The sequence below is a fragment of the Cicer arietinum genome, chromosome 1 (genome assembly GCF_000331145.2).
Source record: "Cicer arietinum cultivar CDC Frontier isolate Library 1 chromosome 1, Cicar.CDCFrontier_v2.0, whole genome shotgun sequence".
Lineage (NCBI taxonomy): Eukaryota > Viridiplantae > Streptophyta > Magnoliopsida > Fabales > Fabaceae > Cicer > Cicer arietinum.
The window spans coordinates 8,176,028-8,203,189 of NC_021160.2; the positions used below are offsets into that span (position 1 = coordinate 8,176,028).

General features: G+C 31.7%; 3 protein-coding genes across 4 annotated transcripts; 2 read left to right on the top strand and 1 right to left on the bottom strand.

Annotated features, from left to right (window-relative positions):
* Window positions 1-300: 300 nt before the first annotated feature.
* Window positions 301-2,736, top strand: LOC101490197 (probable protein phosphatase 2C 13). Its single transcript, XM_004486462.4, has 2 exons — window positions 301-643; window positions 1,288-2,736. The coding sequence occupies exons 1-2, from the start codon at window positions 458-460 to the stop codon at window positions 2,284-2,286; spliced, it is 1,185 nt and encodes a 394-aa protein (XP_004486519.1). The 5' UTR covers window positions 301-457; the 3' UTR covers window positions 2,287-2,736.
* A 9,852-nt stretch (window positions 2,737-12,588) lies between these two features.
* Window positions 12,589-16,243, top strand: LOC101490519 (small ribosomal subunit protein bS1c). Its single transcript, XM_004486463.3, has 7 exons — window positions 12,589-12,985; window positions 13,764-14,039; window positions 14,212-14,292; window positions 14,787-15,068; window positions 15,152-15,262; window positions 15,503-15,589; window positions 15,972-16,243. Exons 1-7 carry the CDS (start codon window positions 12,704-12,706, stop codon window positions 16,071-16,073), a joined length of 1,221 nt encoding a protein of 406 aa, XP_004486520.1. The 5' UTR covers window positions 12,589-12,703; the 3' UTR covers window positions 16,074-16,243.
* Window positions 16,244-16,836: 593 nt separating this feature from the next.
* LOC101490843 (uncharacterized) lies at window positions 16,837-27,039 on the bottom strand. 2 transcript variants are annotated; one of them, XM_004486464.4, is made up of 14 exons: window positions 26,690-27,039; window positions 26,483-26,595; window positions 26,260-26,356; window positions 25,663-25,787; window positions 24,667-25,162; window positions 24,361-24,546; window positions 23,782-24,075; window positions 23,007-23,159; window positions 22,696-22,850; window positions 21,346-21,451; window positions 20,084-21,031; window positions 19,686-19,764; window positions 17,559-17,918; window positions 16,837-17,262 (listed from the first exon to the last, which is right to left on the bottom strand). In XM_004486464.4, the coding sequence occupies exons 1-14, from the start codon at window positions 26,792-26,794 to the stop codon at window positions 17,069-17,071; spliced, it is 3,411 nt and encodes a 1,136-aa protein (XP_004486521.1). In that variant the 5' UTR covers window positions 26,795-27,039; the 3' UTR covers window positions 16,837-17,068. The 2 variants fall into 2 exon arrangements, with proteins under 2 accessions (XP_004486521.1, XP_073226075.1); XM_073369974.1 differs by lacking the exons at window positions 26,483-26,595; window positions 26,690-27,039 and having other exon boundaries at window positions 26,270-26,352.
* Between the last annotated feature and the right edge of the window lie 123 nt (window positions 27,040-27,162).

The window sequence follows — 27,162 nt, forward strand, 5'->3', positions numbered from 1 at the left end:
ATACTTTGGTTATTTCTACATCTATCAATTCAAAAGAGATTCGTTAGAAAACAATCAACTGGAATTAATCGCGTCATTTAAGATACGCCAGCCTGGCGATCAGAAGCTTCTTAATTTTACAAATTCACCCTTCCGCTCTCTATAACTTTCGTGTAAATGAAAGGGTAATATGGTATTTTGATTTCAATAGCATAGTGAAAGTGAACTTCCATTTCATTTGGGCGCGTGTTTATAACATCCCGCCGAACCATTTCCGTCCAAAAAAGTATTAAACCCACACGCGAAGTTTCGTTCTCTCACATCACAGTGAAAAAAAATAAAATAATAAAAAGCCCTAATTTGTTCACCGCTATTTGAAAACCCCAAATTGAAACTGAATTTCGTATAATTGTTTAACCCTAGTTAATTAAATCGTGTTGGAAGAGAAAATCAAGCACAAAGCGAGAACAAGAAGAAGATGGTGTTGGAAACGGAAATCATTTATCAACAAAGCATTCCCGTATTGGATGTTAAGTATCATCTTTGTGTTGCACAAGAACACGGTGTTAAGGTTGAGGTATCAGCATCTAATGCTGTTCCGGTTTTTAGCAAAGTCAGGGTTTCCTCTGAATCCATTTCAACCGAAACGTCTCTCTTTGAATCGGTATGTTTCTTTTCATGTTATTTTTTTATTGAGTTTTTTTGAATTGTTATTTATTATAAATTTGTTTCTTGTGGTTTGATTATTGATTTTTGTTCGGTGAAAGAATTGTTAATTGGGTTCAGTGAGTCGGTTGAATTTTGTGTTTTTGTTTGTTTTTGGATTATTTATATGCGGATTTGATTTAGTTTATTCTCAAATATGAAACGGATTTTATGAGTTTCACGTGTTTCTTGTTTTGTTTGTTTGATTCGGGGAAGAAAAAGTTTTACTTTGTTCTGCAGCTAGAATTTCCAATTGGGTGTTTTTTATGATTTGTTCATTCTTTTGCTTTTAGCTTCAAGTATCAATCATTTAAAAATTAAAAAGGAATATAAAAAATATCATGCTTAAGGGTATTTCTCTCTATGAATTAGTTATAATATTACGTTTTGTTGGCCATAATATTATGTTTACTTTGTACGAATAAGTTTATATAGCTGACCATGATTCCGATTGCTTCAAGATGGTTAACCTTCTTAGTGAAAGATGCTTAGCTTAGTTGCCAATCTTCTATTTAGTTTGTTGATGTCTTTCTTTAATAACCCCTTTCCTATTTTGTTGGATTGTTTGTTCTGATCTATGTTTTTTTCTTGTCTTTATATTAGACTGAGACTTGCTCGGAGATGAGTACAGATTCTATTTTAGAGAATCCTGTTTCAAGGTTTACACCGAACATTCGTTCTGGTAGCTGTGCTGATATTGGACCCAGGGGATCAATGGATGATGAACACATTCAAATAGATGATCTAGCTGCCCACCTTGGATTTGTGTTTGAATACCCTATACCTAGTGCTTTTTATGCAGTTTTTGATGGGCATGGAGGGCCTGATGCAGCTGTTTTTGTTAAGGACAATGCTATGAAATTATTTTTTGAAGATGCTACTATGCTGCAATCATATGACACTGATGCACTTTTGCTGAAGAGGTTGGAAGATTCTCATCGGAAAGCTTTTCTAGGTGCTGACCTTGCATTGGCTGATGAACAGAGTATTAGTAGTTCTTGTGGAACAACAGCACTGACTGCCCTTATACTTGGAAGACATTTACTGGTTGCTAATGCTGGCGATTGCCGAGCAGTTCTTTGTAAGCGAGGAGTAGCTGTTGACCTGTCTCAAGACCACAGACCAAGTTATTTACCAGAGCGCAAGAGAGTGGAAGAGTTGGGTGGTTTTATTGATGATGGATATCTCAATGGTTATCTTTCTGTCACTCGTGCCTTAGGCGATTGGGACTTAAAATTACCAGTTGGTTCTGTTTCACCTCTTAGTGCTGAGCCAGATGTTCAGGTAGTCACATTGACTGAGGAAGACGAGTTCTTGATCATTGGGTGTGATGGGATTTGGGATGTAATGTCAAGCCAGGATGCAGTTAGTTTTGTTCGTCGTGGAATAAGAAGGCACGATGACCCACAACAATGTGCTAGAGAGCTAGTCAAAGAAGCATTGCGCCTACACACAACAGATAATCTTACCGTAATTGTTATATGCTTGTCTCCCGTCGAAAGCATTGTTGAATCCTGTCCACCCCACAGGCGAAGATTCCGGCCTTGCTCTCTGTCTGACGAGGCTCGAAACAAATTGAGGAGCTTGCTAGAAAGTAACTGATTGTAAATACAAATCTCATGATTCAGCTATTGTTCATTTCATGCTGAAATTGATTAATGTTTTTAGGCTGTTGTAGAGTTAGAGAAAAGCAGCCAGCAGTTTTGTAGGGATGGAAGAGAGGATAGTTGGAGAGGGTTGGTGGTTGAGATTTATATAACTTACTGAGGTATTTTCTAGTTTTATTTTGGCGATTTTAGAGACAAATTACAAATGTAGCAAAGCTAGTTTTGGAGGGTACTCTGGCGGATTAGATTTCCACATTATTGTTACATGTGTAAATAAGAAATGATTTAGACTTATCAGCTAGGGGAGAATGCAACCATAAGTACTATTTGTTTAACATTTTCTTTGGGCCTTGGTTGCTGCGTGGATAAGTTGGTTGAGTGCACGTATGAACTACTTTGTTCTTTTTGATTCGTTTTAATAAACCTTCATTAGCTTTCACATTAACTGCATGACCCAAGACTAAATACCTGCTATGTTATTTGTACTTAGCAGCATTTGATGAGTTTTTCTTTTCTGTCATTCATTTGTTGAACTTGAACTTTTCTGGTTAACTCCTTTTGGGGTTTGAATTCTGTACTACTTAGAAGTCAATCATATGCCCTTAAATGACATCCTGCTCCTGATAACATGAGTGAAGCCATCTTTTCGTTATCCATATTGTCTCATTGCAGGTATTTCTGCCAAAATATAATGAAAAAATTTGAATATGAATTTGCCGCTTATTTTATTAATATTTAATTTCGTATGCCATATAATGAATTATTATTTGTTAGAAAATAAGCAAGCCAATCAAGTGTTTTGCTATATAAGTAATGGAGGTTGCTCATTTTTGGAGGTCTTTTTCGTTCATAACACAAACTTAGTTTTGATTTCGTAATAAGGTTTGATAGACTAAATGTAATTAATTTGTTTTATTTACTTCTCTTTTTTATATGATCTATTCTTCCATTTACTCTGGGATTTTTTTCACACTTGATGAATCAATAATCTCTCCTTCAAGTATGATTGCTTCCTTAAACAGAAAAACAATCTCTCCTTGGTACTGAGCCATTGGCTTTGATGTCTTTGTTGGACTGTGGGGGGAAGCCCAATGACCCATGAGGAACAATCTTTAAATTTATTATTCCATAAAATTTAATAATTATTTTAATTAAATTAGTGCTAAACATTTATTTCGAGTATGATTTGTATATTGAATTATAATTATTTTTGCTTTTATTATTTTTTAAAATAATTAATGTTAATAATTAATATTATTAGTATTTTATTAAAGGTGGACGTGGAACTCTCCAACTTCTTCACATACTTTTATCATGGTTCAAGGAAAAAAAAACCAAATATGTTTGTGTTTGACATAACCTATTATCATGGTTATAAAGAAATATCACAATGCTCACAATGTAAAGGGAGAAAAATACATAATAAGATTGAGGCAATTGTAATATATTTCTTGTCCACGATTATGTTTGACATACACGAAATTGAAAAAGAAAAATATTCTATTAAATATTTAAATATGTATTATAGACTATAGTATTTGATATTGTAAGAGTCAATCAATTTAATTTCTTAAATTTAATAAAAAAAACCAATTTAACCTTTAAGTTAAAAAGATATCAATTGAAGTAAAGATATCAATCAATGTAGTAGTTATTTTTTATATCAAATTTTGCATCACAATTTAAAAGATTATATGTATATTTTGACGCAATGTTTAATTTTGATGAATATTCAGTAAATAAATATTTGAATAAACTATTATTTTAATTTTTAAAAGTGTAGGACATTATCATTTGAATCTCCAATTTGATTAAAAAAACTCAAATTAGTTCTCAAATCATCAAAATAGTCTATGAAATATACAATTTACTGACAAAATAGTCTACAGTCATTATAATGTCAGAGACTACATTTTGATGATTTGATGACTAATTTGAATTTTTATTGACTCAATAACCAAAATGACATTGTCCTATATTTTAAGGGACTAAAACGACGATTTATCCATAAATATTTTGATGGAGGAACTTAATTGTTACTATACAAATTTAAATGACTTAGTTGACTTATTTTTTAATTACAATTTACAAGAACTAAATGCCTATTTACTCAAAATATTGTCACCCATTTTACACAAATTAAAAAAATATGATAAAAAAAAAGATAATGGTGATTTTAATAATTTATCCTTATCACCTATTGAGGTGTTCTCATTACAATAAATGAAAAGTGAAGAATAATAATTCAGAAATTGTGTAATTTATAATAATTAGAAGGTACAATTAGAAAAAAGTAATTAAAATTAGATTGAAAGTCTAAATGACAATATTTTTTTGCAAATGTGAAAATTATTTTGGGACGAATGGAGTCAAATTTATTGTTTGACATAGATGAAATTGTAAACAAAAAAAAAAATCATCTCTAAATAAATACTATTAGATTGTTATAAAAAATTAACTAAAATTAGAGCAAGATATTGAAGAAAAGAGAAAAGAAAATAATATAATATTTGTATTGTGTTTTTCAAAGTGTGAAATTTACAATTGTACATGACTTCTATTTATAGGTCACGAGTCATATAACTTACAAGAACATTAAAAGTCTAATATATCATAACATATGAAGTTAATTACAGAGCATTACCAAAGTGTAAAAGTCATTTAATTATATGAGTTATAACCAACTATGGAATATAAAAGTTTAGGGAAAATGGACATCCACAAATATTTATAACACTTCTCTTGGGTGTTCATTAATGATACATCTCATTAAAATCTTAATAGAAAAAAACCAGAAATTCAAGTGAAAGAAAAAGAGTACAACATCATTTATGAGGGAACTCGTTAAAAACCTTACTAGAAAAACCGAGTGAAACAAAACCTTGGTGATGGAAAAAAGAGTGCACTGTATAATCATTTATCCTCCTCATGTAGACAATAATATTTGAGACAAGAAAGACCAACCTTTTGCTGAGAGATTTGATTGACGATGACTTTGTAAAATAATTTTTTCTTTTTGATTTATTATAATCTTCAAAATAGAAGTGTCGTCGATATTATTTTTGCATAATCGTAGCAATATTCTTTTCTAAAAGAAAAACCACAAATTTCATGTATTTGATAAATCACATACTTTGACCAAAAACATTATTGACTTGCTTCATTTAGTGATCAAATTTTCTCATCATTTACTGACATTGTTGTTGTAGTTTGTTTTACATATCTTCGTGAAATGACTGTACTTTCTCGTGTAAACAGATAAATTGTTTGTGATTTATACCATTACGATGATTAAACAAATAATTTGTATTTCTAATACAACAAAATATATATTTGATCATGCTCCAAAATAGGTTACTTGTCTAATAAATTAACAACAAGTGATATTTTACAACAAATTAATAATTAGAAAGATACATTATTATTTTATTGTATTAATATATGGTGTTTCTAAACCATGCAGTAATTATTATTTTCTCGAGTTCTAAAAAGATAATTGTTCATAATTGGTAACCTTACAACAATCGAAGTGCATAATTGATTTGACTTGTCCCTATAGGACCATTTTAAAGCCCTTCTATATGAGTTTCGTAATTTACAAAAATATTATTCAAAATACTTGTTTTATAATCTGAAGCAAATATTTATCTTTACTTGATATTTCATCTCAAACTATTTCAAATGATATAATTTCCTTATTCCTCCTTTAGAAATTATTCACACAACAATATTATACATTGTGCATCTTGATTATTTGAGCACATACAGAGACTTATTCATTTTGATTAAGTCATCTCTTCAATAGTTTGAATTGTATGTCTCACGAAAATTAAATCCCTTAAGGAGTTTCTTATAATCATAACTATCAAGTGAACTGAACAAATTTGAACACGTCTTACATATAAATTGAGTCTTTAATGACAACTAAATTTAATCAATTATGAAAAAAAAAATTGAATTCACTTTAGGTGAATATGTCCCTTCAATATCAATTGTAGAATTTTACCAATACACATAAATATGTGTATTTTATCATTCTCTTTTTCTTTTCAAGTGAAAATTATTCATGTATAATTAGCTTCACATCTTCAAATGTGCAGACTTCAAGTCCAAAAATATCTCGCTTTGTAAAGTGGGCTTAATTCCACTTATATTATTTTTCTCAACTTTTCTTTATCTAGAATATTTAATAGACTTTAATTCATGGTCCTCGTTATCGTTTATCACATATAACGCCAAATTATAATTCAAAGTATTATCAACATTGGCTTCCTTTCGGTTCCTTCATATTCGACTCATGACATAATTTATTGAAATCTCTATATTTTAATAAATTTTAGATACCTGGTCAATTCATCTGGAGCTGAAAATCAATTATATCAAATTACTCTTTTGAAATATTTATATCCTCATTTGGATCATTTTGCTTTTTAACTCATTTCATTGTTCGGGGTTTTTTTATCTTTGAAACCCACAGATATACCACACTTCATGCATGGATAAGACTCATTTGTAATGATACATTATTCAACAAATACTTAAATTTTGATTGGAGCATTTGCATATAATTGATTTTTCTAAACTTTGTAAATGAGTTCTCTTTGTTGGAACCAAGTTGGTTTTATATTAAGAGTTTTGATGTTAATAAAAGTATTTTATGAGAACAATATATTTGACTTCACCGAGTATGAAAGAAGATTCGTGTTTTTGAAGACATTCTAAAATAAGATTTGATTAAGATTTATAATGAAAGAAAATCTTTGACCAAGTTAACAAGAGGATTTAACCAAGATTTATCTGCAAGAAGATATGAATTATTTACAAGAAGATTTAGTCAAAATTTATCTACAAGAAGATATGAATTATTTACAAGAAGATTTGATCAAAGATATGAATTATTTATAAGAAGATTTGATCAATATTTATCACAAGAAGATATGATCAAGAATTGTTTACAAGAATAAACACTCACAAGAATTTACAAACTCAATCTTAATAAAATACGAACAATATCAATATGAAGAATTTATAAACTCAATCTTAACAATATACAAACGATATCAATTTGAAGAATTTACAAACTCAATCCGAACAAAATACGAACGTAATCAATCTAGAAGAACTGCTCATATTGGATTCCAAAATAAAGAATTGGCTTAAGAACATATTATCAAAACACATCTTTGTTCATAATTTTTTTTTGAATAAGATCATTGCCGACCAAGCTAGGAATGAAAATACAATTCAGAATTAAATAACGACTAAATTGAATTCCAAATTTTACCTATAAATAGATTCTCAAGGTTGAAGAAGAAACATTTGTTCAAATGATAAATAGTTTTTAAGTGTTCTTCTTAAAGTGTGATAGTCATTGTTATAAACAACTACTCAAGTTACAAATCTTTATATTCAAACCCGATAGTGGTGTTAATGTGTCTTCAACAATCTGGGGTTGTCAGATTGTGTGGAGAAGACTTGGCTGGTAGAGTCGAGGTGTATGTGTTCCTCAAAAGTTTGGGGTTGTCAGATTGTTTGAGAAATTGACTTGGAGGGCCAGGTGCTTTGTAATTCTTGTTGAATTAGTGGATTGAATCCTTCTGAGTAAAATGACTAGATGTAGCCAAGTTAGTGGTGAACTAGGATACATTACTTGTGTCACTTTATTCCTGCACTCCTTAGTTTTGTTATTGCTTATACTCCAAGTAAATCATCAAGTCTGAATCAGTTTAATCAAATAATAAAAAAATTATCAACTTAGTCAAACACAATTCGACCCATCTTCTCGTGTTTGTATCTTCACTATTTTAAACTGTTGGTTCACACTAGTTTGTACGAGGATCGAGATGATATAATAATATATTTCTATAATATTTTTCAACTGTTTATTCTCTCCCTGTAATATTGGGAATATTGATCCATCAAATGATAGCCAACAAACTCTTTTGTAAACAAGTCTCCAATTTCATAGCTCAATATACTATATCCAATATGTATTCTCAATATTCTTTTATGACATATCTTAGTGCATTATATTTGAACAAATAGAAACATACACAACACATCTAAAAATTCTCTTAGATGGAGAATATTAGGTTATCAATCCAAAATTGATTGTAAATTCTATGGAGGACTATAGTAAGTTGTTGGCTTGATGTGAATAAATATCTCAATGTACATGATTGCGGGTTCCCAAAGTAGAATTTAGAAATTATGATTTCATAACTATTGGCCACACAATTTACTTTAGACGTCTAAAAAATGGATTTTCAAGTCCATTTTTGTGTAAAAACGTATGTTACACGATGTTTAATATCAAATCCAATACAATACATTCACTACTTTTCAAATTATTTCTAGATAATTATGAAAGTTGACTCTTAGTCAAATTAGTTGACACAAAAATCTCACAAACTTCTGGCTGTGAGTTGACAACAAGCTTACAAAACACCATTTAGTTTATGACTAGTGTATTGATCTACATGATCAGTGTATTGATTTTCAAATACAACCTCATATACATTTTAGAAATGTAAGAGATTCATTCTTCCAAATTGTTAACTTCCTTTGAAAACTAATTACACACAAAAATTATTTGATTGAAGAATCTCTTGGCTCTTCAATACATGTTGGCATAAAAAATTCTATTTTTCGCATCATAATAGATTTGAGATGGCTCAACTAGTCTTGCCAACAACACGTTGGTATCAGTGACCTCGCAATAAAGAAAATATATCAGTTTTCGTTACCAAATTAATCAGTATCAAGCGCACAGCGGAAATTAAATTTTGTGGCATGCAAAGTTAGCAATATAGAAAATTAAAGAGAGAGGGTTAGAGAAGAAGACACAGAGATTTATCCTGGTTCGGTTGTTCCACAACAACCTACGTCCAGTCCTGAAAATCCAATCGGATTTCAGATTTTCTTCTCCTTCAATAGAAAGAATCAATTACAAAAATTTTCCAGTTTCCTCCCTGAAACCTATCAATCTCTAATTATGTCTTTCCTATTGAATACCCTCTGATCCTTGAAGACACTCAGCAGCCTATCACAGAATCAAAGTGCGACTCTTTCTTGTTGAGCCCTCTCAACCAAGAAAGTAGCCACCAGTTTCGAGCTGGCTTTTCTTGCGTTCTATTTCGTTCAAAGATTTATTACAGAAAGAATAAAAGATTGTAAAACAAAAGGGTCTTCAATCTTTATGAATGTTGCTCTTCACAAATCTGGATATTCATGGATTGTTCTTGAGCACATTATCATTTCTCTTAGATTGTCAACAAACTGTATTGAGATCTGTAATCACAATTATGAAATTGTTAGTTTGTTGTTATGAACAGCTGAGAGTGTTATGAGAAATTATGAAAGATATGAATTGTTATGTAAAAGTTATTAGAATAAAGATTGAAAGACATCTTATATAGTTTCTGAAAAACCAACTACGAAATCGATTTCCCAATCGATTTTGTAAAGTTATAAAAGGTGCTAAATCGATTTGCCAATCGATTATCGCGATCTTGGTTTTCTTTAATCTTGAAACTATACAAGCTAATCGATTTACCAATCGATTCTTTAAAACAACACTTTTCAGTAGAACATGTCCAGACCTGTATAAATCGATTGCCTAATCGATTTCTGGGAAACTGTTTTAATAAAACTAATTTCAATCGATTACTCAATCGATTTGCCAAACTTCAGAGTCGATGTATAAAACCACGGAGTCGATTTGGTCACAATCTCAGAGTTCACTGTGTTTTCAACAAGTTTATTTCAATCGATTTGCCAATCGATTGTTTTCAAAACAGTGGCTCAGGTTTTTGATGTCAATCGATTTGGTAATCGATGTGATTCAAAATAGTGACTCAGTTTTAATATCAATCGATTTGCCAATCGATTATTTTCAAAACATGGTGTTTAGTTCAATCGATTTCCCAATCGATTGCAACCAAACTTTATCAAAATTGAAAGTGTTAACAATTGATTGTCCAATCGATTGTATTTGTCACAGGTGAGGTCATTTTTCAAATGATACTTTGTCAATCGATTTGCTAATCGATTCCCTCAGCACTGGAGTGCCACTGTGACTCATTCAATCGATTTACCAATCGATGTGTTACCATCAGGTTTGATTTGTGAAATGTTCAATCGATTTACCAATCGATTTCCTCCAAAACAGAGGCTACTGACTTGTGCATTTTTCATTTTTAATTAATCTAATCGATTGCCTAATCGATTGCACATTCACAAACACTTAAGATTTCCTTACACCCTTGTTATGAAATCGATTTCCCAATCGATTTACATATTCAGAATTCAACTTTTGTTGATTTCTTGTGTTCCAAGCAATTTGATCCAAGTGTGTAGGGTTTGATTATGGTTCCTGAAATCTTGCTCAATTCAAATATTAGATTTATCATGCATTGTATGAACATTGTTGAATTATTAATTATGTCAAAATTAGGAGTCAAAGGATCAAAATCCAACACAACAAACTTCAATATGATTTATAAACTTCTAGTTTACAAATAATACGCATGTTTCAACTCATTCAAATCAATAATGAACAACATAATTTGTAAAATTTTATAACCAAATGAAACAATTTAATATATATTTTTAAGATTTAATTTCTCTTTAGCACTATCCTCCATATATCAAAGATTTTCATTTACATAAATATGAGAACATAATTTAATTCGATAAACAAAACTCTATAAACCATATGAAATATATTATTTAAATAATTATAAATTAAATTAAAAAAGAAAATAAATTTATATATAAATCATATGACATTTTTTCTTCTTCTTTTAGAAATTGCACAAAAGAAAATACACTTATATATATACAAGAATTTTATAAAAGTTATTTAGCAACATATTGTCACTTATATATCTAAACTATAGACATGTTCAAAATATATATTATATATACATATATTCTATCATAGATAATTTTTAAAATAAAATTATTATTAATTCATATCCAACAAGAATATTATAAAAATTTAAGATAATTAGGATCTAAGATATTGAGGATATATGTAAAATACACGTTCATTGTTATTTTTTATAAGTTAAAATATTGAGGTAACAACAAGAGAACATAAATTTAGTTCTTTAAAAACTTACCATACCACTAATCTTTTTATGTTTATTTTTCATAAAATGACACTTTTATATTACATATTTTCTTAATATATATTACTTGTGATGTAATTATAGAAAAGACCATACCACAAATTAAACTAAATGATATTTGATCATATTTACTTATAATTCATCAACACCACATCAATTATCATAATCACGACATTGGTTATATAATCTATTATGTGGCATTTCATATTTTTGTTCAATAATTTTTCTTTTGTTCAATGATAATTTATGATCAATCTCTCAAAATATTCTTGAAAATCCTTCTCAATTTTGCTATTTCAAGAGCATATTTGAGTGACCTAAATATATATGCATTTTATCTAATTTCATTTCTTTTAAATTAATTTAAGATCACAAAAATCTTACATATTTCAATCTCGATTTAAATGTATAGTTCTTCAGCACAAATATTTATAAATGACCATTAAAAATTACACATTTTATGATGATACAACGATGCTTGATACTAAATTATTAGTTCTTCAATTATCAATGATGACCAAGAAAAGTCATATTTTGAACAATCTTACATGAATGCTCGAATATTAGTTCTTCATGAACTATATCACAACGATCTTTATCAACAATTATAAAAAAATAATTATTTTTTGAGCAATCCTTTATAAATGCTTTAATTTTAATTTTTGTTAGTTCGTTAGGAGCTATATTATATGATCTTCATAAATAATTATCAAGAAAATTCATTATTTGATTAATCCTTTATGAATGTTTTTAATATTAAATTCTTTGAAATTTAACAAGAACAAACAAATAAAAATATGACAATTATACAAAATAAGATTTCTTAATAAAATTTAAATGCAAAAATAAATGATTGACATAAAATAAAAGGAATAAATTTTTTAAGAAAATAATATAAATAGATAATAATAAGAAAAAATATTATTGAAATAAAAGTTCTAGGTGGATTATGTGATCACTCATATGATCGTGGATCGTACCGACAATATGTAGTGAAATTAACTAAAATAAAAGTAAGATATATATAAAAAATTAACTAAAATAAAAGTAAGATATATATATATATATAAAAAAATATATATACATAATCTTTGCATTATATTTTTCAAGATGTGAACTTTACAATTATATAATTTTTATTTATAAGTTACAATTTATATAACTTACAATTTTATACAAAAAGAAAGAAATCGACGTTAGTTGTATCTCACCTTATCTATCTTGTTCATCTAATTCTATCTGATAAAATAAAAACGCGAAGCAGAGAGAGACACTCACATGGCCATGGCATCTGTGTCTCACCAACTCAGTGTCGTAAAGTGGACCCCACTTCTATGGAAACCAACACACTCACAGAAACAAAGGCGCGGTGTTCTTCCTATTGTCTGTTCCATTGCAATTTCAAGCGCTCAGAACAAAGAGAGAGCAAAGCTTAAAGAAATCTTCGAAGATGCTTATGAGAGGTGCCGCACTGCTCCAATGGAAGGTGTTGCGTTCACCCTTGACCAATTCACTGAAGCTCTTGAAAAGTATGATTTTGAGTCTGAAGTTGGAACTAAGGCAAGTTTTTTTTTTTTTTGTTACAAAGTTATTATTACTGTTTGTGTTTTTTTATTTATTTATTTGAATTTGGATGTTGGGTTGTCTTGAATTTCTGTTTAGTTCTTTGTTTTTTTAGAATTTTGCATTTTTTTTAGTTGATGATGAAAAGGGGTGTCGTTGAATTGACATTTTGGGCGGTGTGTGTGTTGATTGCTTAATCTGTGTGAGGAAATGGTTTGTTGATTGTATATGAACAAAAAAGGGTTTGTAGTAAACCTGACCCTGTTTATATTAGTTTCGAGTAAACAACTATTATGGTCTTTGAATGTGTTAGGTGTTGGGACAATAGTTTATGAATCTATCAAAATTACAAAAACTACCTAAATGCATATGTAGTTAGTCAGTTTCGTCTTCAAATGTATGTTTCACTAGTTAGTTTAGTCTTCAAATGTGGCTTCCGTTCATGAGTTTGGTCCAAGCTTTTGTATTATCGATGCGTTTAGGGACTTTGGTGATTATGCTTCACGCATTTAACGACCAAAATAACTCTTTACTCGATTAGTTTCTAATACATTAGAGTTTTTCAATTGAATAATGTATTTGGTTCCCGGGTTACAAAAATTCCCTTTTGATTGTTTAAGTTGATTTATGACTTATGGTATTTATAAAATAATTAATGTATTTTAACTTTTTTTCCAAGTGTTTGTTGAAAAGATTATTCGATTCTGTTCTTAGGGGGGACAATTCTTTGATGTAATCTGAAATAGATTGGTGACTCTTGCTGGTTTGGTTTCAGGTTAGAGGCACTGTGTATGGCATGGATTCTAGTGGAGCTTTTGTTGACATTACCTCAAAGTCTACTGCTTACTTGCCGCTGCGAGAGGCATCCATCCGCAGAATTAAGCATGTAGAAGATGCAGGCCTAATTCCCGGCGTGAAAGAGGAATTTGTAATCATTGGTCAAAATGAAATTGATGATGGCTTGATCTTGAGCTTAAGATCTATTCAGTATGACCTTGCATGGGAAAGATGTCGGCAACTTCAGGCAGAAGATGCTGTTGTCAAGGGTAAGGTGAGTTTTGCTTACTCAGAAATTCAATATATTCGTCAATGTTTAGCATATTTGTGTCTATTATTAATGCAAATATTTATAATATCAATTTATCGTAATATCGGTTAAGATAAGGTTACAAAATAAAGAAAAACTGTTCTTATTCATTTCATTTGTGCACTTTGTGTGGCAGATTATTGATGCAAATAAAGGTGGTGTGGTGGCTGAAGTGGAAGGCCTTAAGGGGTTTGTTCCATTCTCACAGATGTCAACGGTTAGCTCTTTAACTTCTTTGCGACATTTATGAATCGCATGCATGATTCAAAACCTGTCATTTGGCAAGTAAAAAAAAGTATAAGGCATTTTGGTGGGATTCGAAATCAGAAACCTTGACCTAATTATATATTATTATACACTTATAACACTTAAGTGTAATCAACATAGTGCATATACAAGAGAAACATTGTCAATCAACATAGGCTATAAAGATTTCAAATTTCAAAGCTTTGATGCAATATATCTTACTTTATGGACAATGACAAAGACATAATAAGTATTTGACTACGTTAAAACCGAGCCATGCAATTTTACCAATGGAACTTGTATGCTTCAACAAATTCTGATGTAGATTATTCTCGATTTCTTGGTAAATGGAAACTTTCTTTTATTGTTCATTACTTAATTTATATGTTCTATTTTTCTCTTTCCAAAACATAGAAGTTTAGCTACCAACTGAAACTCTTCCCCTTTTGCGTATTTTCTTCTTAGAAATCACCGGGAGAAGAGATTCTTGAGATGGAGATTCCTCTAAAGTTTGTGGAGGTGGACGAGGAACAGTCCAGGCTTATCCTTAGCCACCGCAAAGCCGTGGCCGGCATCCAAGGACAACTAGGAATTGGATCAGTTGTTGCAGGCACTGTGCAAAGTCTGAAACCATACGGTGCCTTTGTTGACATTGGTGGAATCAGTGGCCTTCTTCATGTCAGTCAAATCAGTCATGATCGTATATCTGATATTGCGACTGTTCTTCAACCTGGTGATATTCTGAAGGTAACCTATAATAAGCTACATCGAAATTTGAATAGAATTACAAGCATTGTATTGATATAAAATTTAATTTATTCTATGATTAGGTTATGATCTTAAGTCATGATCGCGAGAGAGGCCGTGTAAGTCTTTCCACCAAGAAGTTGGAACCTACACCTGGTGACATGATTCGTAATCCAAAGCTTGTCTTCGAGAAGGTATATAATTCAAAGAAAGGATCTCAAGCTTTTTGCTTGCTGCATTCTAAACTACAGTTATAGAATATCGTTTGGGTAGTCATTGTTTATTTCCACTTCCTAAGTTTTCTGCTATCTAGAGTAATATCCTACAAGAAGCCAAAGTGCCGAGTTCTTTTTTGCTGTCTGTTTTTAATAGCATTAACAATTTTGAAAGAGAATGTACACTTTGTAATTTTTTAATTGGTTATGTTCTTATAGGCTGAGGAGATGGCTCAGACATTCAGACAGAGAATAGCGCAAGCCGAAGCCATGGCTCGTGCTGATATGCTGAGGTTCCAGCCAGAGGTATTTGCTTGTTAATTATTTATTTATTTATTCCAAAATTACAAACTCAATGAAAATGAAGCAGCAGCAAGGGATCAAAAATCCAAAATTCAAATAGCATAAAATAAATCACTTCTTGCTACTGCCGATGAAGATTTTTAAAGCTTCTGAAATGACTAGCTTTAAATGATTTTCATGGACATTTTGTGGAGAAGAACAAAAAAATGCATCTCAAATTGACCCTAGTTAGTATGTGGGATACAATTGGATTTGGTATTTCGGACCCTTGATTTGCTAAGCTGGCTTGGATATATGTTCTTTCTTCAATCACTTTGTAGCAGTTATGCGTATTGAGACACATATTAGTTGTTCATTTGATGAACCCTTTTCATTTATTTCGCAGAGTGGATTAACTCTCAGCAGTGATGGGATCTTAGGACCACTTTCTTCAGATTTGCCTCCAGAGGGACTGGATCTGAGTGAGATACCACCAGCTGAAGATTAATGATTGAGGGAATTCAAATGCCTTTTACCTTTTTGCTTTTGTTACACCTTGCTCTATGTATTGTTGTAGAATGATAAACCTAATGTTGTCTTTTCTTTTGGTTTGATGTATTCATCTTTCCTCAACATCGTAAAATTGAAAATAAAAAAACAAAAATATATTACTCTGTACCTATTTTGATGAAACTATTGAATATCAGAAACTGTAACACTAGCTTGCAGAGAAATAATGAGAGTTAAAAATTGAAGGAAAACATGATAATTTCATAAATGAAAATGTCTTATAGTGAACCTGAAATATGATAATTACATAGCTGTGCTTGGTCATTCAATGTTAAACAAGATTTTGAGCAATAATAATGTGGAGTGTGGACGAAAAGTTTAGTTGGTAAGCTTAAATGTTATTTAATCTAAATCGGCAACCAATTTTCTGAACATTTTAGATTTTCTGAACGTGCTTTTATATAAATAAAATCTTACAGAGCACGCACATGTATGTTTTTAGTTTTAATACTGGATCAACTAAACTTTACTACAGTGCTGTCTCTTGGCCCTCAAAAATACAAATTTTTGGTTATTAAAAGGAAAGTACGCTAAAATAGAAATTAGGGTAAACATTACTAACAATTGACTATTTTTTACAATCATTTAATAAGTACGAAATATCCACCGCTATTTTTATAATCATGTTATAGGTACAAAGTATCTTCCACCAGATTTAAACTGAATTTTTCAAATAAAATTTGGTTTGGTCTAGAAATCAATTAATCAAACAAGACAGATACCTAATAAATAATTTATCAATGTTATTTCCATGTAATTTCAGCTGTTAACTATCTACTACTTATCCAGCAGAGACCTACAGGGAAAAAAACCTACTTCTCTGCAGCGTTGAAACATAGAAGAATATACAACATACAAATTTGTGAGCTCTAAAAACAAAATGAATAAATAAACAAAAACATTTTCCACCAAGTAAATCCCACAAAGGGTTGGCTAACTCTGTTGTTTGGCACTCTTCTTGCCTTTCTTTTGCTTTTGCTTTAATTGAGTAAGACCAGCTGCAGTTATCTTCACATTACCAACAATTGAAGCAACTAATTCAGGATCTGTACAGGCTTTCATCAACTCCTTCTCCCGATTTGTTGCTTCTGACATGTGGCTGAATAAGTTCATTGCAGTTTTTGCAGCTGTACAATCAAATGGGAAAAAAAAAATTATGGCAACATCTTAAAAATAAGATACCCTTAACCCAGGCATAAATAACTGCATAAATTATGATAGTGAAGAAAATTAAGAGAATGATAAATGGAGAGGATTCATTTTCATGAATATTATTACTACTCATCAATTATGAAGGAGCAAATAACACAAGCTAGAAAATTAGATTCTATGATTTCCTTTAACTTTGCCATAACAAAATAAGTCTTAAGCAGAAACATAAGTAATTGATGATGTAAAATTAATGTAAGAAAATAAACAGAACCTTTTCCTTTCTTAACAGGCCCAGGAATTATCTTCACTCGATACTTGTAAGACTGAACTGCATTGTATGGACCACATACTGGAACAGCATATAAGAGAATGTCATTTGCGAGTGGGTTCCCTGTCAAGTAATCTACATCATTTAGTTTTTCTTTCTCTTCTTCTCCTATTTCATTAATATCATCTTCTTCCATTGCCACTCTATCTTCTAAGGAAATGTTTGAAGCACTCATGTTGGGATTTTCTTCAGCTTCACTGACAGCATGACTTTGCAACAGATCAGTTGATTGCTCCTTACAATCCCGAGATAAATGACCTACCTTCTTACACTTGTAACATATTTTGGGAGCATCTACAGGACCTGCCACAATCAACATTTAAATTTATAATACAATAAACAAGATAGCAAGTTTAACAAATAAACAAGATCGCGAATGCATTGACACCTCAATACGTTTACTGTCTAATTTAAGGTGAAGTTTATATCTCAGTAATCAGGTAATAGATATGAGGCAGTGACGCATTGAGTAATAAAACATTCACACAACATGGAAGGGAATTGAACCAAGCTTCAATCACTACTAAATTCTTTGATTGCTGCAAGGAGTTTGGTTCATGAACAACATAATGCAACTAGCTAAAAAAATACCGGAAGCTTGCCTTATGACCTATCTTGCATGGATACGAGTATGGTGACAGTACAAGTATAACTTTCAAAGTATATAAAAATAAACTTTACATAAACATGACCATATTGTATAAAAGATAAAAGGTTTTGACCTCATAAAAAAAGGATTGAGAAAAACCTAATTTTATATTTTTTTGTACCAAATGACAAATATATACTTATTTCTCGAACCGCTGGGAGTGGTGTGGACTAATACATACCCAAAACGTACCCTATATGTGCCCAATTTTAACTTTAAAAAATGATTTTGGGAAGTAGTCGGTACTTGGACGAATCCCAGGTGATACAGACTACAATATATCAGGTACAAGTATAATTTTAGAGTATCCATTCTTTAAAACTCATGACAGAGTCTCACTCTCAAGTCACATAAGTAGAAACTCAAATTATACTCCCTCCATTCCATTATGAGTGTCAAACTAGATTATTTCACGCAAATTAAGAAGCTATAAATGAAAGAAAGAAAACAACAATTTTATCAAATCAACCTTATCAATTATTGGTGTAATCACCATTATCATATTACATAGTCAAGGATAATTACTTGGAAGTGATGCACATAGTATTAATTAGAAGACAAATTGAAATAAAATAGGCTTAAATGCACTTTTGATCCCCATATTTTGCCTAAAATGAACTTTTAGTCCCTTCATTTTTAACCGGATTAAAATATTTAAAATTAAAATTTATTAAAAACTATTAGTTTTGAATAATATTAAATTTAGTTTTTAATAAATTTTAATTTTAAATATTTTAATATATATAAATAAAATAAATTGATTTTTAATATTTTAATATATAAATAAAATGAATAACAAAAATAAGTTAATGAGAGTGCCACATCTTCAAAAATAGTGGGAGACCAAAAAAATCCTAAGAATTAATTAATAGGGGACCAAAAAATCGATTTTAGAAATGAGAGACTAAAAGTTCATTTTTGGCAAAATAAGGGGACCAAAAAATCGGTTTTAGAAATGAGAGACTAAAAGTTTATTTTTCACAAAATACGGGGACCAAAAAACCGGTTTTAAAAAGAAGGAACTAAATTTCATGTTAGGCAAAATAAGGAGACCAAAAATGCATTTAAGCCAATAAAATAATAATGCTACATTGTAAAGATAAATTCACACTTATTTTGAAACTTTTTTTTCTTTACAAATATGACACTTATTATAACAAGACAGAGGAAGTATTATACAAAGTAATATATTTACCAGATAAAGTAATACATACTAAACCAAGTTTGTGAGTCAGCTCGGCTCAAATGAACTCATTAGACTAAACTATTCGAACTTATTTCAGCTAAGCCCAATCCAAACAAATTGGTTCATATAAAATTCAAGCTGAACATTAAGGTAAACCAATTTAAACCAGAATGAGATTCCCATTGGCTCAGCATATTGTCAGAAATACTGGTTATGAAACATTAGAAAGGCTTACCACTGTCAGATTTTTTCCCTTTGTCCGACGGTTCATTTCCAGATAATGTCTCTTCTTTCTTGATTGGTTTTCCAGAAGACTACAAATACAGACCAGCTTTAGAGTTAAATCAACGGAATTTCACTCCCGGAAATAAAAAGATGCAAGAATCAATTCAAGGCCATAGTATGTTGTTGAGAGTATCCTTGATGTGATAAAAAAAGTTCTTATATACTTTGTACAATTCTAATTTAAAAGGTTTATAAGGGAAAGATTGCAGTGTTAATTAAATTTAACATCTTTGGAACCCATCGTAGCAGCTATGATGTGTAACCAGACAAATTGACAATTCAAATTCAAATAAGAAACAAATCGTATCCATTTGTTATGCAGAAGGACAAGCAAGCTACTGTACTCACAGCCAATAATGTCATTCGGATGCTCCTTTCTTCTTCGTCTTGGTCAGCATACTTCTCCTTTATCTTCTTAAGTTTTCCCTTCTGTCCACGGCTTAACTTTTGACCACCACCTGTCTTCAAATTCTGAGCATCTTTTGCATGCAGATTACCAGAAATATCTTTTATTTTTGATTCGTCCTTTCCATGTTCAACACTTGGATAGGCTTCTCCATGTTTCTGTTCATTTTTAAGCTTTCTCCTCTCAGCTTTTGATACATATGGTTTATCCCTTACTGCAGGTTTGCTTGGTTCAATATGGTGCTCACTGCTTGAATCAACCCGAGTGTTCTCAGCTTCATAACTTTTATTTGATTTGGCAACAGATCCAAGTCCCAGAGCTCGATCAATAAGTTCCTCAAGTTGAGGGGAGACAGATGCTAAGCCATTTTCACCAATGTCAGATAATTTCTCACTATCAAGCATATCGATTATACTTGTATCTTTTGCAGAAAAGTCATCTGAAACTGCAGTTTTGTCATTAATTGTAGCCAAACTAGTTGGAGATGAGTTTGCAAGAAAGTCTTCTGATAGGGGTATGGCTGAATCTGCAGATAGATTACCATTCCTTTCAGAATCTGCAGCAGATTTTTCATCTGTAACATCGTTCTCGGACGCTGAATCAGATTGCTCTTCAACAGGGCCAGTTTCTACAACATCATCTATTGCTTCCTCCTCTCCTCTTACTCTCCTTTCATTTAAATGTGATCCCAATGAACTCTCATCCAAGCGAAATAGCAGGCCAAAACCCATGATAAGAGGGCTTGGTGGAAGAAAATTTTTCTTTCCCCGTATCATGAAACTCCCTACTGTCAGATATTCACCAGTAGGAGCAGTTTTACTAACCTGATGAGGATAAACCCACCAGGCACTAGTAACAATTTTCGAATCCCATGCCTGGCTATGGCAGACCTACATTCCAAGATGATATGGAGGTGATAATGGTTAGCAATTTTTAGGAAAGCTGGTCATGCAACATATTTTATGGCAAGAAGATTTTATTTTTTAACAGTTACAACTGCTCCCTAAACGATTAAAAATTAACTGCTAGAAATAACTAAGTAATAAATAAAATAATAAATATCCTAACAAAACATGAATTCCTTTTCTGATACTTCTTTCCATAAAACCTGTCACTTGGACCAGTATTCGTTACAATTGATTTAGTTCATGATCATAGAAAGTAAATTTAGATGAAACATAGAATGGACGGGTGTTAAACATACTGTGAAACATCCTGCTTGGTTTAGGGTAAGCGGTGGAACTGGCTGCAAAGGTTTGTGATTCTTGATAACTGTACTAGAAGCTCCATGCAGCTCGGCATGCACATACCTATAGCATAAGCAAATTAACGGCATGAGAACAAGAAATACTAACAGATCTTCTTTCACAGGGAATCATTTGAAAAGTATGATATCCTAGACACGGATTTCCAAATCCTAAAGCAATTTTACCATTAAAAAACTTACAGAAAAATTATGGAGTTCTTATTAATGTAAGAAGACAATTAATTTGAGAATGTGAAGAGAAGAGTAAAGGAGCACAATGTGAGTTATTTCCTAAAAATAAAAGAAAAGAAAAAATCAAAGTAGCGCTCAATAACCTCTTTGCATATTCACCAAAGGCACTCATATATAATCGGTATTAGCTCAGAACCACAGACAAGCTACAAAAAGAACTTAATACCATAAAACATGCCATGCAAATAGATGTCGTTGAAAACTCGCGAGTTCCCCTCCAGCCATAGGCACCAAATAGAAGGAAACATGGAACCCAGCCAAAGGGAACTTCTCTCCTTAATATTGGATACAGAAAACATGTAGAATGTTTCACGGTATGTGTACATATGACATAATGAAGGATGCCATGGTCAGCTAAAAGATTAGGAAAGACATGAGCATTATCTCAAAAAACAAATATCCCAAAATTGGATAGAATTAGGGTTGGGTTAAGCACAATCCGACAAGTTGAGGGTTGCCTCTAACTTATAGCCACTGCTCTGAGACTCTCAATACCTCCTTGTGTCCACAACCAGACATCTTGAGTGTGAACTGGTGGTTGCATAATGGGCGGCTTAATGGATCTATGATAGACTCTAAAACCTACTTAGAGTTTGGGTTAGACCTAAATAAATCCCACAAGACTGGCTTGTAAGGTTGGTTTAGAAAGATATACTTCATCCGTAACAAAATATAAGCAAATCTGACACATCTAAGTTGTAACAAAATTTAAGCAAAAGTTGACTATTTTCAATCTACTTAATGATACTATATCAAAAATGCCTTTCATTTAATGTCCTCTTTTTTAGATGAAATGTTAAGTGTGTAAGTAGTTAATTTTGTGTATATTTTTTTACAGAGGGAGCATTAAGTTAGCATATGCTTCAAATGATTTGGATACATGTTAAAAAATTGAAGTATTACTCATTCAATAGAAGATAGTCACTACTCAATAATAGCATCTAAACCAAATTAATATTATTTCGGTCATTACTCAATAACTTCTATTGCCAATGTTTGTTTTAGCCAATATGAACAAGGAATTTGGAACAGTATGTTACAGCAAGAAATACTCACAGATCGCCTTTTGACATATAACGCTTTACTATCATCTCATTTTGCTGGGCATCACGTCCACTGATAACCAAATAATTCTCACTGCTAATGAACCAATTAAATTTCTCAAACCAGTGAACTTTGCGCATATGCGAAATTGAAGCAACAGTTTTTTCCTGGATAAAAAGTGGTTAAAATGAATAAAATTAATCAGCAGTCAGAAAGCAATCGAGAATGAAAAATAGACAGGTAGCTTGCATAGTTGCATTTAACACTATTTTACATTAACATATTCAGTGCTAAAAAGCATATCACTAGCTTCATATAACCACCTGACTAAGCTGTAGGCGAGTCTTTCTCTCTGCAGCTTTAAAAGCCTTTTCATGGGCAGTTATCGTCTTTTCCTGTTTGCTCTCCTGTTTCTTCTTCAGTTCATACCACCTCCGAGCATTGGCATGTGCTGAGAGAGCTAAATCAACTTCAACCTTGAACACAATAAAAATCGACATATTTACGAAAACAGAAAAACAACCAGTGATGAAAATGAAATTGCAAACTTAAGTTAATAAAAATTTCATATAATAGTTTATTGACATACACCCACTATAAGAATAGGACATAAGGTACCACAAAGCATATAAGTGAGATGTTTCTCCAGTCAAATTGTTTGATTCCTTATCGTGTTATATGCAGAACAACCTAGATGTTCTGAAGAATTTCTAGGCCAAACAAATTCGTCTAAACTATAAAAGGAAGTAGCATAACAGAAGAACAAAGGAAAACATTAAATGAAAACCCATTTAAAATTTTGGGAAAATGTGCGACTTATGCTATACTGTAGCACATTTAGTTGGAGCACAACACATATTTCAGGAGGTTCCTATGGCACAGCTCTTGATTTGGAATAAAAATAGACACAACTCTTGAACTTTTAAGTAGGTTTCTATGTCGAGGAAATAGGCAGCTTTGCTCCATTAATTTTCTCCTTTAACATGGTTGCTTTCTTTTTATTTAGGACAATTCATTGGTCTCCACTCTCCTTGTTACTATTTATTTTATCTTAATGAGTTCCTAATGCAACCAAAAATAAATAAAGATATAACAAACCTTATCTGCAGGGAGTGTCTTCTCATCATCATCCATTTCGTCGAGATTGTTGCTTAACAGTAAAGTCATGCAATTCCTTTCAAGATGGAGCTTGTCGATAAGACCAGCTACAGGGTTTCCAGCTTTCTTTTCTTCCTTCACCATCCGAGCAAGGTCATCCCAACTCATACCTTTAGCAAGAGATACACGAACAGCTAATATAGCAGCATCCACATCTTCTAAGTTGTATTCTATCAATTCAGCCATTTTAACACAGTGATCAGCTTCTTTCCTCAAAGTGTGCACTCGATTCTCCTATACCACAGAAAAAAGATACATCATTTTGTAAAACATGCCTGTGCTATTGAGTGTCAACTATGAACAAATTTAGAACCCAAAAAAGTGCTTTCTTCACTTCATATGAATACTTAAGGTTGTGGTACCTGTGAGTATTATTACAGAAAGCTAGGACAACCAAGATACTTGGATATAAACAAAAATGAAATGGAGATGATATAAGTATAACTTGAAGAAAGATCCCAAATGATTCAATTGATTTTCCAATCATACAAGTGTAATCGTTTGGACATGGTTACCAACCTGATCATTGCGTATCTTACTAAGTTTCTGAAGAGCTGAGTTCTCTTTAGCTTTGTGCTGTTGTTCAGACCTTTGACTCTCAATTTTGCTGTAGAATTCATCCAAAGCTAAATCAAATGTCTCAAACTTTGTATGATCCCTTGACTTAAACTGGTTAAGTAGGATGGGGCAGAACTCATCATAGATCTGCATCAAATGACACAAGTATTTGAATGATAAGACCATCTGAGCAAACAATTTTGTCCCTTACTCTCATTCTCTTCATATTCATGATGCCACTAAAATTATAGAGAAGTAGAAGATAACCTGTCTAACACTTTCTAGTTGAGATACAGAAGAATCCTTCCCCAAATTTTTGTTTTGCATCAAAATGTATCCTTCTGGAACGATTTCGCCTGAAATGATATTTTGCATCCAATCTTCAAACTTTCCAACAGCTTGGAGCAAAGCCTGAACAGTAGCATCATCCCACGTTTTATCTTTGGGTACTTTCTCATTGGGGATTAAACCAGCATCTAATATTATATGCTCAGAAAGTGCAGGTCCATAACCGAGTGCCTCCCCAAGGACAATTTTCAAAGTGGCAAATGACTTCCCACCTTTTCGGGATCCTTGCTTATCTTTCTCTACATAAGAAAGATCAGTTCCATTTCCATTGGCCTGAACAGCCTCATCATTGATATCTTCCTTGGAAGACGTTAGGGCTGTCTGCAGCTTTGTTGTAGTAGTTCGCTCAAAAACTCGACAACTTTCCATAGGATAACGATGCCGTGACATGATTGCAAGCCCCTTATCATCATCCCTGTTATTGATAAATTTCTATGATTCCTCTTACTATAGACATAGAGATGTTTAACAAATATGAACCGATAAATTAAATTACACAGTCAGATCATACTAATCTAGCCCCAATAATATAGATAAACAACTAAATACATTCTGAAAATTGAAAGTAAATAAAAAGAAATTTATTAGTCTCATTTTAAAAAGCATATTCTGGCATAACATTCAATACAAAATGCCAAGCCGACTAGGCATGACAAAAAAATTAAACCCTAAAACTGTGCCACATATGAAATCAATAAGACAGTTTTATCTAAAAGCCAATTCTTTCATAAACCCTAAAGACTAAAGTATGAATCCTGCTTATTTTATCTCTAAGCAAATTCTTTCATAAACTAATAAAAAGTAACTAGACAGAAAAAGATAAGCAAAATCTCAGTTTGAGTTTTCATTTTAATTTATACAACATATATAGAGAACAAACTGAAACTAGACAACAGAACAGAGAACAGTAGTAACCTGTGGGATCGAAGTAGAGTCATGACAGTAAAACTAGAATCTGTGAGGATGATGTTGCCTTGAGCATATAACTCTAATATAACATAATTTGCATTATCCCCCAGTCCAAATTGAAAGAGAACAATCTGTCACAATTTTTAAGTTAGTTTAAACATTTATATACAATTTTTCTATTGTTTAAAGAAGAAGAAAAAACACATTAAGAGTCTGATGAGTTGGCTTATTTGAGCTTATCTATTGGCCTAAATATTAGTGAGATTTTTGGGGAGAGCTTATGGAAACAATATATGACATGTCTATAATTATAAACTGTGTTTAGCTTATTTCCACAAGCTCTCCGGCACAGCTTATGAAAATAGCTTAGTATATATGAAAAAAGTTTAACTTTATTTTATCTTTTATTATAGAAATATCAAATAACTTACACATAAGCACTTATATGACAAACGTCTATCCTAGAAGCACTAAAATGAATTTAATTAAGCTATTTATCCAAAGATGGTCGGTCTTCAAATTTTGGTCAAAATCCAAAGATGGTCTAAAAGAGGAAGAGAACAATAACAAGTGAAATGAAGGATGGTTGAATGAAGGCTATACCCGATCATACCCAAGTTGTCGCACATCCTCGAGCCTTCTAGTCCTAATATGTTTCCTCAATTTGAGCGTAAAACCAGAAGGAGTATTGCTTTTGTCACTACAAACAGCAAAAACACTCTTTTCAAATTGTAATAATTCAACCACATTGACAACACTTCAATGTATTCATTTGATAAAAGATGGATAAAATAAGAAAAAAATCATATAGTATAGTAATGATTACCGCATATACACAGTAGTGTGCAATCTAACACCACTTTCCATGAGTAACAGAACTTTCTCGCTCTCACCGGATTCAGTCATTCCACTGCTGTTCATAAGCTTGAAAACGTACGTCTGAAAACAGCACAAATAAAAAGTAGAAACAAAATTGCTTTTGCGTTTGCGTTGGCGATTGTAAAATGAAATTGAAGGGAGAAAGGTAGGTTACCTTGGGAGTGAGATCATAGACATTGGAGCATCGCATTCCGATTAAGCGTCGTAGGCATTTGACTTCGGCGGCAACATCGGCCGTGTTCATACGCACCTTCACCATCTCTACTGACGATACTGTGAATTTGTTAGGGTTTGGTGTTTGAGGAGAAGGAAGAAGAAAATGAGATCACGTAACTATAATATTATAATTTATAATATTTATTTTATTTAAGTTGAAATTGGAATTGGAAAGCTCGAGATACTAATGGTATGAACTATGAAGATATTTGATACCAAAGCTTGGTTTGGATGATGATCATCAATCACGTGTGTGACAAAACGCAATGAATAGACCATTAAAGGAGTTCTCTATCAAATAAAATCACAATTTTGCTATCTATACACATCAATTCATATCCACGCCCCCATCAAATTTTTATAAAACTAAAATACCAAAATGTCCTATACTATTTCAACATTTTTAAACCT